The 13167-nt window shown below is 38.0% G+C and overlaps 2 protein-coding genes and 1 long non-coding RNA gene across 6 annotated transcripts in view; 2 read left to right on the top strand and 1 right to left on the bottom strand.

The window, feature by feature from the left end:
• Positions 1-3169, top strand: part of CORO2A (coronin 2A) — a 176182-nt gene extending 173013 nt beyond the window's left edge. For 3 of the 4 annotated variants that reach the window (XM_074196768.1, XM_074196771.1, XM_074196770.1), the window contains one exon: positions 360-3169. In XM_074196768.1, the coding sequence (XP_074052869.1) occupies positions 360-491 (132 nt within the window). In that variant the 3' untranslated portion in view covers positions 492-3169. The remainder of the gene's footprint in view (positions 1-359) is intronic. The other variant, XM_074196769.1, reaches the window with a different exon arrangement.
• The window catches only part of LOC141495453 (uncharacterized), a 125518-nt gene that overhangs the window by 68692 nt on the left and 43659 nt on the right, over positions 1-13167 (bottom strand). The window contains exon 2 of the long non-coding RNA XR_012470790.1: positions 3223-3373. This is a non-coding gene — a long non-coding RNA (uncharacterized LOC141495453). The remainder of the gene's footprint in view (positions 1-3222; positions 3374-13167) is intronic.
• TRIM14 (tripartite motif containing 14) overlaps positions 8185-13167 on the top strand; it is a 54533-nt gene continuing 49550 nt past the window's right edge. The window contains exon 1 of the mRNA XM_074196772.1: positions 8185-8561. Within this exon, the coding sequence (XP_074052873.1) occupies positions 8205-8561 (357 nt within the window). The 5' untranslated portion in view covers positions 8185-8204. The remainder of the gene's footprint in view (positions 8562-13167) is intronic.

Below are 13167 nucleotides of genomic sequence, written 5' to 3'. Positions count from 1 at the left end.
CCCCATCAGTCAAATCCAAATCAGATGCATGTCATGGCATCTGGTCTGCTTTGAGAATGAAGGGCAAGCAACAACAACAACAACTTGGGTCTGAAAGGATAGCTATTTCAAAGCTAGTCTTAAAATAACTGAATATCCTTTCTTCAGATATTGAGCCACAAAATACAACCACTCTAAAAAAAATGTGAGTGGGGATGGGGGTAGGGATAAGGACAGGAAAAAGGCTAAAGCATTTCAGTAAAAGTTCTCATTTCTCCCATACCTAGTGCTTTTCTCTGTTCTATTGTCTAATATAGCTCTCCCTCAGATTTTACACGGCAACCAAAATAAAACAAATTAACCTATCTATTGTTTTCCAGTTGCTGCAAATGTTTTATCGACAACAAGAAGAAATTCGGAGACTTCGGGAGCTGGTAATCCAGAGAGAAGTCCAAGTCAAACAGTTGGAACTAGAAATAAAAAATAAACACATGAGTTCAGGCACATACTGAGGGGAGAGAAAAAAACTTTTCCTGACCCTCAGAACCCAGAGCAACTCCCAGACAAACATCAAAACCAAACTCCAAATCTCATAAGAATAACTACTGTTTTTATATTTTTGTGGGAAAATAAAAAATTTAATTCATTGAAAAATGCCAGTGGTCAATAGTGCCCAATTTTCTACTTGCCTTCTTTTCACAGAAGTTTTTGAATAACATTATTTTAAATGATGCTTTGGCCTTCAGTTCTATCTCTCTTAAAAAAAATAATCCATAGAAGCAAAAACAGAAAGTGCTGTAGCATCTCAAGAATAATGTCTAATAGAGTTACTAGCAGAGAGAGAGAGAGAGAGAGAGAGAGAGAGAGAGAGAGAGAGAGAGAAAGAGAGAGAGAGAGAATGCTAGCACAGTTCTCAGCATGTCCTATACACAATTAAGAGAGGGATCATCTAAGGGGATCTCCTCCTGCAGGGATTCCTTCTTCCACTAATACAGGCCTAAGCCTTAGTAGAAAATTCCTAGGAAGTTGCCTGAGGAGCTCATAGCTAAATTACTTACCCAGTGTCACACAACTAGTATCAAGGATAGGATTTGATTGACTCCAAGTCCAGCACTCAATCTATTTTACTATACTGACCCTATATATGAAAGAGATAGAATTAAATAAATCTCTCTCCTTCCCCCCCAGAAATGAGACATTGTCAAATGTACTCAGATTAAACTGAAGAGCTGGTCCTTCACTTCAGGTGAATAAGTAATTTTTCATAGAAATTGAAGAGTTTAATTGCCAGTAGATATATGGTTCAATTCTAGTTTCTGATCTTAAAATGCAGATAATCAAATTGAAACTGATCTTCCTTTTGTTTTTGCAATGCAATGGGGTTAAGTGGCTTGCCCAAGGCCACACAGCTAGGTAATTATTAAGTGGCTGAGACCAGATTTGAACCCAGGTACTCCTGACTCCAGGGACGGTGCTTTATCCACTGTGCCACCTAGCTGCCCCATCATCTTTCTTTTAAAAAGAAATTAAGAAAGACTCTGGTATAATAGTCCAGAACAGACTAAGAATTATTGGGAGTAAAAGTCACTTAATCGATGGATCAAAAATGATTATTTATTCACTACCATTGCAGGGCTAACATTACTGTTTAGAAACCTGGGTTTTTGGCTAATAATGAAGAACCTATACAGTTCTATAAATCATTGCAAAAAATAGAATATAATTGAAAAGATTCAAATGAGATTTGAACACCAAGACTGCCATGAAGCCTTGCAGTTCGTGTTTTTTCCACTACTCCACTCTGAGAAACCAAGGACCTACAGTAGGTCTATAATGTCCTATCTGTTTGTATTTTAACTTTGCATGTCCCCTGCATCCTCAGAGGCTGGGGCTCATTCTGTCCATCTTTTCACTAGGCCACAATTCTTTAGGCATGCTTTTCCCTCACCTGAGCATCCCTCTGTCCTGTAAATACTTTAAATGCCGGAACTTATTTTTATACAAGCTTTGTCTGCAAAACATGCCTTACTGCACTGGAGAAAAGATGAATCACAGTTGATTCTTGAGGGATCAGAAATCCATGGTATACTGTTTTAAACATGTCAACTACTATTTTTCTCAAGCAAAACTCCTATATCAATGACCAAAATTTCATGTTTAAAAATAGTATGTGGTTTCTCTGAGGTAGAAAAATTTTTTTTCATTTTCTTTTTTATGTCTAGAATAAATTATTTAAATTATTTGACAGCTAGGGAAAACAACAGGTAATTTTTATCCAATATTTTTAACCAGTCTTTTTTAATTGTATTTTTGTTTATATATGTGAACTGATAAGGCTAAAATTAATCATATCCACAATACTCAGCAATTAGTAGAGTGCTCTGATCTATGTACTTGAAACAATTATAATTTGTTTACTGATTAACTATTTCATGAACAACAAATATTGAATCAGCACCTGAGTATAATCTTTGGAAGAATACCTCTGTATAAATTCTGAGTTCTAAACATGTTATCTTCCTTTCCCTCGCCCTTGAGCATACTTTGTATTTGTTCAAAAATGTATTATACAGGAGATCAAATGACAAATTGGTTTATGCTTTATTATACTGTGCCTAAAACTATTTGAATGATCATTTTGTCATTATTTCTTAAATTCCTTGTATCTTTGTAAAATAAATAAATAGATGTTGTGGAATTGTGCAATGAAAAGCAAATGTAACAATAATAAACTGCCTAGATTTTACTTTTTTAATACATAGTCTTTTTAAATAAATATTATGAATACAATTTGCTTAAAGAAAAAATTAAAAAGATTAAATGTGTGGAGTCTGCTGGCCAATCTTTCCTTTATGGAGATGATGTGGCCTTTTACTAGACAGACTGTACACCCATGAAAAATGCATGTGGCTCACTCAACAAAACCTTTGGCCTGCTCGAGCAACCTGCCCTTGTGTATTATATGTAAGCTGCTATGTTCCATTTATTTCTAATAAAAACAGATCTTTTAACTTGAAAAACAATTCACACTGGTAACCATGAGTAGCATCTCTTGCCTTACATTGCCTTTAAGTTGGCTGGTTTGTGTGAATCTTGAACCTCATGGAATTGAAGCTTTCAAGACTCAAACTCTAGACTTGTCATTATTTATATAAGATATTTATGCCCCAAATGAGCTGTATAATTTGTATATAATTTAAATTGTATGAATTCTACTTGGAGACAAATATGTTTGGAACTTACCTCTGTCTGGTGGGAGAACCAGGAATCTTCCCTTACCCATTGAAGGTGGCAGAACAGGCTCCAGTAGCACCACAAGGCTGAATGCTCTTTTCTCCAGTCTCTGAGAGATATTTCAGGCTAGAATTATGCCTCTTCATCCCCTGAAAAATGTCTGTTCCAGGAATTACAATGTTTCAAGGTTCAGAAGGAAATCCAGTTTCCTGGTCACTCTTAAGGGAGAACATTATCATTTAGCTTACACTCACTAATCTAGCTTCTTCCCTTTAAAAAAAAATGGTTTCACAAAAAGACAAACATAGAGCAAAACGATTTATTTAAGCAAAAAAGCAACCAGAAATTTCTGGCATTCTACAGATTAGAATAGTAAACCAGAAAAAACAACAGCAACAACAGTGAATGAAAGAGCTTCCCATCTGAGAAGAAGAAAATACCTCATCTCATTCAAGGAGGTTTATGTTAGCAGTTTCTAAGAAAGCAAGCTTGAAATCAGTAATATTTTGAGAAATCAGCTTTCACTGTATTTCTGTAGCTTTTCTCTCCTTTTTTGTCATGAAATACCTCTGCAACTACATTGTCTCTCCCTGAAGAATCTCTGGTTCCAATTCAGTAAATCCCTTACACAGGTGTACAGTGTGGTATTCAGCCTTCTTTCTACCATTTAAGGGTCTTATCCCTCTCATAAACAATACGCAAAAACACCTCAGACTTGCTTGGAAACCAGGCTACTTTTGCAAAAGAAATATTTCAGGGAAAGGATATAGTAAGAGGTTTCCTTAGAGAAGGATTTTGTGAAGTAGACAGAGCAATTTTCCCTGTGATTCACACTCAAGGGGAAGAATGTGGCTCAAGTGTTTTTCCCAGAATCTCTAGTTAGATTTTATTTTTCACAGAAAGCATTGTCTTATATATTTCTTACTCAAAAGTATCCTTAACAAGCAGAACCATAGCTTGAAGTTACTGAGGCTGGAGCAAATGCAGTTGTGGGGAATAACAGTCCATAAGACTGTCCAATAACAGATGCAGGAGAAGGGCAGTAGCCATGACCTAGAGAACTAGGAAAACAGCAATCCAGAGGACTGTTCCATCATAGGTACAATCACACCAGGAAAAGGGTTACCTCTGTGAATGGCCAACTCTGGACATGCAAGCCTGGCAACTATTTCTGTGCTACAGTCACAGCTGCTAAAGACTCAAAAAGAAAGTTCTTGCCTCCACTAATACAATTTTGTCAATGAAAATAGTATTAAAGAAAAGTCTTTCAACTCTTCACAGCCCCTTTTAGGGTTTTATTGGCCAAGTTTTTAAAGTGGTTTGCCATTTCCTTCTCCAGTTCATTTAACTGACATAAACAGGGTTAAATGACAGTTAGGAAGTGTTTGAGGCTGGATATGAACTCAGGTCTTCCTGACTCCAGCTGGGTCTGCCACACTATTCACTGCTACCTAGCTTCCCCACCTCCTAAGGACCATGAGACTTTTCCATATGGCCTACAGATAAAATCTTCCATGTATGTTGACTCCATTAGCATGTGAGATCCTTGAAATCAGTCACTATCATATTTTTAAAAGTTTTATCTCCAGCATATACTTTGCACATAATAGGCACTTAATAAATATTTTATTCATTCATTCATTCACCTCATACATCTCTCTATATTAGGCTTTGTAGAAAAGGCAAAGCCTAGGAGACAGGCACAATAGACCCAAGAACTACAAAGTGAAAGTGAAATAAGAAAACAGTTGAAACAGAAAGGAGGCATACCCCATCTCCACCCCAAAAGCTTGTTCCTATCGCGTCATATCCCTTAGGCAATACTGCCCAAGAAAAATCACACCTGTTTGGTTCTAGGTACCACATGTTAGAAAAGATATTGACAAACTAGAATATATTTAGAGGTGAGTGACCAAGAACTTGATGTATCTATACCATATGAGGAAAACACATGTTATCCACCATGCAAACTAGTATAAGGTACAGAGAGCTGACCTTTGTGTTATGCAAACCTGGCTGAGTTCAAGTCCTGTTTCTGACTCACATTGAGTGACTAGAAAAATCATTTAACCTCTCAGTTTTTTGGAGTCAGGACACAGGGAATAAGATCTGTCTTTGGAATTAGGAAGACCTAATATAAGTATTAATTCTGATACATACTATTGTGTGATAATGGTTATATCATTTAATCTTTCAGGCAACTGCAAAACTGTAAGTTGCAAATGACTTGTTGATGTGTATTAGAAGAGGGGATTTTCCAACCTAGAGTTCCTTATATCAATATAATCACAAGTCCATACACAAGTCCTACTCTAGTATCTTGGCATGAAGTGAAAATGACCCTAAGTTCTCAAAGTTGGTGCCAGCAGGCTCTTACCAAGCTACAGAGACTTCTAGTATGACCTCAGAAATGAACTATGTCTTTTGGGCAAAGGCTCATCAAGAAAAAGCTGGCTACTAAATGATGAATGGGGGCAAGGGAGAGGGATAGTGGCAGCAACTCATGAAACTACTAAAGTGAAAGGTTATGATCTTCATCAGTGAAGGGATTACCAAACAATTAAAAATATGATTTTTTTACCAGTTATGATAAAGATTATGGTTATCCTATATGGTTATTCTATGACAACTTATAGGGCAGTTAGGTGGAACAGTGGATAGAGCACCAGACCTGAAGTTAGGAAGAAATGAGTTTAAATCTGACTCAGATACTAACTAGCTACATGATCCTGGGCAAGTCACTTAGCCCTATGTGCCTTAGTTTCCTCATTTTTAAAATGAACTGGAGAAGGAAATGGCAAACTATTCCAGCATCTCTGCCAAGAAAACTCCAAATTGGGTCATGAAGAGTCAGTCACAATTGAACAACAATAACAAACATAATCTAGAAAGATCCCACTCTCTCCAGGTATATGTTCCTTCTTCTATTTGCCTAAAGACACATATGATCAGGAGGAGTCAGCATATCTCTCTCACCTAACAGCTGCTTCCTCTCCTTTCCTCTGTCCCCATCATTCTTCAGTATTTCATCCTTTGATATTCATTCTTGTCTTTATCACCCCCAACTAAATCCTTATTGCCATCATCTATGGATTTCTCAGTCATTCTCCCTCATTTCTCATGGAATTCAATATTTGACTGTCAGTTTCCTCTGCTACCTTCAAAATGGAGGAATTTAATTATCCTTTCAAATAGATAGGCCTTGTACTCTGTAAATATCCTCAATTCTTTTAATGTTACTTTTCACCTGAGCCAATTACAAGGTCCCAAATCTGAAATCCTTTCTCAATTCTCTCTGAATTTTTTGTCTTCGTGCTTAAAACAGGTTTCAAATCCCCACTGTGGTCCTGGTCCCTGCTCCATTGGGAAAAGGGACTTTATCCTTCCTTATCTTGCTTACCTCTGTAAGACTGGGATGGGAATGAGAAGAACAGAAGAATGGAAACTCCTAAGCAAGGAAAAAAAAGTGCCTTTTCTCCATCTTCCTATGCCCAGCACTATCAGGATGCTCATGCCAAGACCACTCCTCTCTTTCTTTTTTTTTAGGTTTTTTTTTTTTGCAATCACTCCTCTCTTTCTACTAGTAGGATACTCCATTTCAGAGCTAAGGCCCAGCAAGCAAGCTGCACCTTTAGCTTGGGATAATAACAATTCTTGTATTCATCCTCTGGATAAACTCAGCTGCAGCAAAATCCCAGAATTGTTTCACATCAGTACCAGGTTGTTTCTGAGCCCAGGCAAGCTCCTACAGGATCATGCTCTGGCCATGAAGCCCCACTATGAATCAAACTTGTCTCATTGTTGCTGTTATCTTTCATTGTCAGGATTACAGCTAGCTCACTTAATTAACAGTACTGTATGTAATGAGATTTGCCTACACTAAAGTGAATCTCCTACCAGTTTCTTTCCTCCAATGGAATAATGCTTTTTGCTTATGACCACTATTATTTTGTTTCTTAGAGTTAACTGTGTGGGCTCTTTGATCTTTTGGGAGCTAATTGTACTTGTGATCATCTCTTTCCAGAGTTGACAGCACCTAGAACAGCAGCACCTTCTATGCTCAAAATAGACACTAAATGAATATTGATTCAACTGAATAGGACTTAAAGAGACTTCAGGCCATATAGATTTGAGATGTGGCTCCTTTCCATCTATCTTACCTGAGCTATAATAATGCATCTTCATAAACCTACATGTAGAAAACGTAGCTTCCTTTTTTATGGCGGCAAAGAATTGGAGATTGAGGGAATATTCATGAAATAAAGAATGGCTGAACAAGTTATGATATATGATTGTGTTGGAATACTATTGTGCTATAAGAAATTATGAGCAGGATGCTTTCAGAAAATACTGGAAAATTTTACATGAGCATGAACAAAATGAAGTGAGCAGAACCAAGAGAATATTGTTCATAGTAACAGCAATATTGGAGGATGACCAATGACAACATTTCTCAGCAATACAAAGATTCAAGACAATTCTGAAGAACCTATGATGAAAAATATTATTTACCTCCAGAAAAAGAATTGATGATGTCTGAAAGCAGATAGAAGCATACTGGTTTGTTTGTTTCTTTATTGTTCTTGGGGAAGGGGTTCATCTGTGTTTTCTTTCACATGACTAATATGGAAATATGCTTTGCATGACTGCACCTGTATAACCTTTTTCAAATTGCTTGTCTTCTCAATGTTGGAGGAGGAAGGTGGGAGAGAATTTGGAACTCTAGATTTTAAAAGACCAAGGCTAAAATTTGTTTTTACACATAAATAGGAAAGTAAAATTATAAAATTCAAAAAAAAATACTAGTTCTACTCTAAAAAAGGAAAAGAAAGGGAGGAAGGAGGGAAGGACACTAAAGAAAGATAAAAAGACTTAAAGTTGTGAAGGCCTGGTTCTTGCTTCTCTTCTCTGCCCCTTGCTATGACACAGCAAGGTTCCCTAGAACCTCGGATACAGGTTCCATTTCCTCATTTTGCTCCTCCCCGGGGCAAATGGCTATGGCCGATCTGCCGGCGGCACCCGTGGCGGACCAGGGACCCAGGGAAATTTTCGGGGCCCGGGAAGTGTCGAGAACCCTGCAACCTGAGGGGCTGCGGAGTCCCGGGGGCCGGCGCGGGCGCCCCGAGGCAGCGGAGGCTGGAGCAGCGGCGGCCGCCTCTGAGGAGGAGCAGCCGGGGCCCGCGGGGCCCGAGCCGGGGCTCGCTTGGCTGTGCTCGGAGCACCGCAACCGGGCGGCCGAGCTGTTCTGCGGCCGCTGCAGACGCTGCGTGTGCGCCCTGTGTCCGCTGCTGGGCTCGCACCAAGGCCACCCCGTGCGCTTGGTCCACGAGGAGGTGGGCTTCAAGCAGGTAAGCTGCGCTGGGTGGGCCTGCCAGGGGAAGGAAAAGGCAGCCGCGAGGTCACTGGGCTTCTTCCCCTTTCCTCCAATTACCCGTCTGGAACGGGGAAGAACTTGCCCTTTTTGGATAACTCCAAATGGTCCTTCCGACAAGCGTATTTCTATTGGATGAGTGGGAAACTCATCCTATAGGATAGGAAAATTCTTTTTGATTTTGCTTCATCAGTATAGCGTAGTGAAATCAATGTTGGTTTTGAAGTCAGGAAACTAGGGTTTGAATGCAGATTCATACTAGCAGTGTGACCTCGATCAAGTCACTTAATCCTTTATGTGTCTCAGTTTCCCTTCTGGGAATAATCATACTCACGCTAGCCTACCTCTTGGGGAGAGAGAAAGAGAGAGAGAGAAATGCTTTGTAAACCTTCAAACGATGTATAAGTGTGAACTCAATTCATTTCAACAGGTACTAAAGTCCTTAATGCATTCAGACACTGTGTTAGGAAAATATGGGCGGAAAAAATGAGGGAAAGGACACATTTCACAGTGGGGACAGGAGGGAGAGAAAGAGAGGAATAAGTAAATACAAAGTGTGTAGAATTAAAATTCAATGAAATTTGAAGGAGGGGAGTACTACAACTGGGGAACTCAAGATGAACCTTGCTTATGGATAGAAATGCCTCATGAGCAAAAAGTTGAAGGGAAAGAATTTTTGGATTCCAAAAGGCAGAGATGAGGAAGGAAAGCATTCCAAGAAATAAAGGGCAACCTGTACATAGAAATACATGAACAATAGGGTAGAGGCAGTTGGGTACAGGAAGCAACTCTTCTTATTTCATAATCTTTGTAAACGTGCCAGTATATGACGTCAACTAAACCTATCTATACCAGTACACAGGATTAACTATCTAATTGGTATTTAAACTGTGGAGCACTAAAGAGATTTTTTTTTAGAGATACTAAATACCTAATTTCTGGAGGAACAACGAGGAAGCTATAATATTTTTCCCCTCTAGCTTCTTGTTTGTTAAAAATGAATTCCCTACATCCAACTTTATTCAGCAAAATATTATCTAGTCATTCTTCAAAACTCTGTCCAAGTGGAGGAAAGCAAGTATGGGGGGGGGGGGATTTGCTCAAAGTCACAATAAGTGGCAAAACCACAATTGAATTCCAACACCTCTGACTTCAAATCCTTTCCCTTTCTACTGTGACATCACAATAACAATCTTTTGGATATCTGCCTTTTTTCTGGATAGACATTAAACACTCCATTAATAATGCATTATTAAAAATAAATTATGTTATTGCTATCTAAAATGTTCTTGATAAATGCTGAATGATTGGTTGATTGTCAGCAACTGAAATCAAACTCACTGACCTATAGTGTATAGTAGACTCATCCCTTGAGAGAGGGGTAAGGAGAGATCAGGATGTCTTTTTCAATTCCAACTCTCCTCTTCTCCACAGTCTTTCAGAGATTATAGACACTGACTCAGCAATTCAATTGCCTGAATTATAGTTCTTCTGACCTATTTATCACTTTCTAATTCAGTTCAATTAAATAAATACTGGTTAAGTTTATATTGTGAGCTAGGCACAGTGTTCAGTTATTCAGTCATTTTTTCAGTCACATTCATGATCCTATTTGGAGTTTTCTAGGCAGATATTAGAGTGGTTTACCATTTTCTTCTCCAGTTTATTTTATAAATGAGGAAACTGAAGCAAACAGAGTCAAGTGAATTGCTCAGACTAAAAAGTGTCTGAAGTTGAATTTGAACTCAAGAAGATGAATCTTACTGATTCTTCTATCCATCCTACCATCTACCACCATCCTTGGTAATCACTTTGTTTATATTTTGGACTTCTGTGTGTGTGTGTGTGTGTGTGTGTGTGTGTGTGTGTGTGTGTGTGTGTGTGTGTGTGTGTGTGTGTGTGTTTGTGTTGTTTCTCCTTGATGGGGTTGTAAGCTCTCTGAAGGAAGGAACTGTTGCATTTTTGTCTTTACATTTCCAGTTCTTAGCACATAGCACATAATATGGACTTCACAATTCTCTTATCATTGATTTGTTGATGTTAGAACAAAATTAGAAGAGATTTTCTATTACATTCCTAAGTGATCAATCTGCCTCCTCCTTGAAAATCTCCATTGATGGGAAATTCCCTCCCACCAAAGGCAGTCCTTTTTACTCTGTACTTTTTTACTGTTAGGAAATTTTTACACACAAATTTGCTCTACATTTCATCTTTGGGAACAAAAAGAACACTGTTTTTACAGTTTCAACAAAATTGTTTTTAAATTTGAAGAATCTACATTTTAAATCATTCTGCATTTTCTTAATTGAAGACCATGAAATAATAGGCTTAGAGCTAGATGAAACCTTGGAGGTTATCTTGTCCAATCCCTCATTTTACAGATGAAGAAAATTGAGGTTCCAAAAAAATATATAATTGAGCTGCACAAGATCACAAAGGTTATAAACGGCAAGTTTCTCTGACTCCAAATCCACCACTCTTTCTTTTTTTATAAAAAAAAGAAAGATTTTAGGGGTGGCTAGGTGGTACAGTAGATAAAGCACTGGCCTGGAGTCAGGAGTACCTGGGTTCAAATTCGGTCTCAGACACTTAAATAATTACCTAGCTGTGTGGCCTTGGGCAAGCCACTTAACCCTATTTGCCTTGCCAAAAAAACCTTAAAAAAAAGAAAAGTTTTATTTATTTTGACTTTTATAGTTTTCCCCCATTCTTGCTTCCCTCTCTTCACCCCCCACAAAAGGCATTCTGTTAGTCTTTACATTGGTTCCACGTTATACATTGATTTCAGTTGAATGTGATGACAGAGAAATCATAGCCTTAAGGAAGAAAAATAAAGTAAGAGATAGTAAAATTATATAATAATATGATGTTTTTTTCTAATTTGACAGTAATAATCTTTGGTCTTTGTTCAAAATTCATAATTCTTTCTCTGGATGCAGATGGTATTCTCCATTGCAGATAGCTCAAAATTGTCCCTGGTTGTTTTACTGAAGGGATGAGCAAGTCCATCGAAGTTGATCATCCACCACTCTTTCAGTTGAATTTTACTGCCTTTACTTCTGTAGTCCCAACTAAAGACCCCACATCTAATAGCTGCCATGTCATGTATGTATAAACTTTATTCCTCTCTTTAGGAGAGTCTAGCAGAGAAGATGTCAACCTGCATTGGTAGGACTTTCTTCACCCAGGAATGCCCCAAACATCATAAATGACAGATCTGGTGCCTATTCATACCCTAATCCTAAGAAAATTTTGCAATCTGTGGTGTGTCGTGAACTAAGATGCAAAAGTATTGGCAGAAGGAAAGCAAACGGTTGGGGAGGATTTTCCAAGAAGAGAGGCAACACCGTAATTCAATTATTACCTAGCACAGTATATTAATATACAGTAGGCATTTAGTGGATTTCCTAAAATTGTAAAAATGTTTATTTTGACTGAATTCAAAGTAGTATTAAGTAGTAGAAAGAATTCTAAGTTTGAGATCATGTGTGACATGGATTCAAATCCTACCACTTATGTCCTCAAACTTTGTGGCAATATGAATAAGTCATGTAATCTCTGAACTCAATAAACACATCTATAAATTAAAGAACAATACCTATATTTCCTCTAGTATCTCATAGGGTTTTTGTGACAAATGCAAAGCATCATATAAATGTTAGCAAGTATTACGATACAATGCATATCATAGATCTTAAAAATTTATTGAACTAATAAATGCACAGTTCAAAAGTTCACCTTTCACCACTATACAGAAAGGAAAACTTTCTTTCTGTGCCTCTCTACAATTCATTGCTTGCAATTGCTCCTTTTCTTAGGTCTCTCAACTTATCTGAGAACTAGAAACAAAATTTCTTGAGGTTAGGAGTAGAAGATTGACTATGGAGTAGGGTCCAAAACTTTTTCCTGTACTATGCATGGATGAGTAGTGGGCACTGGTCTATGTGCCAAACTGACTCTATTATTCTCTATATGTGGCAGCTACTGTCTTACAGTGGCCAGTATTACCTTTCTGGTCTATAAGATTTCGCCTAAGTCCTAAGTCCTTTGGGGCTGTGAATAGCAGCAATTATGAAGGCAATTGGGGAAGTTTAGTACATTGAAGAAAGCGACTTTATATGCTAACTGGAATGAGAGTTCTCACAATAGGAAAGTAGGGAAGAATTGCAAGAAAATATAAAGTACATAAGAGAACTGGATAAAAGTGTCCACTTTATTTTGTTTTGGCAGAGAAGGAGGAAAGAAAGGTAATCAGGGGGGTAACTAGGTGGCACAGTGGATACAGCACCAGCCCTGGAGTCAGGAGTACTTGAGTTCAAATCTGGTCTCAGACACTTAATCATTACCTAGCTTTGTGGCCTTGGGCAAGCCACTTAACCCCATTGCCTAGCAAAAACCTAAAATAATTAGAAAGAAAGAAAGAAAGAAAGAAAGAAAGAAAGAAAGAAAGAAAGAAAGAAAGAAAGAAAGAAGAAAAGGTAATCAGGCAGGAAAAACTGAACTAAAAGCTGGGGTGGGGAGAAGAAGCTAGAGGAGAAAAACATGATGTGGTTAAGAAAAATGGCTAAGATATTTTGGCAGCG

Source organism: Macrotis lagotis, chromosome 8 (assembly GCF_037893015.1).
Source record: "Macrotis lagotis isolate mMagLag1 chromosome 8, bilby.v1.9.chrom.fasta, whole genome shotgun sequence".
NCBI classification, from domain to species: Eukaryota; Metazoa; Chordata; class Mammalia; order Peramelemorphia; family Peramelidae; genus Macrotis; species Macrotis lagotis.
The sequence above is the reverse complement of the archived record's forward strand: the minus strand, read 5'-3'. Positions and strand labels throughout refer to the sequence as shown.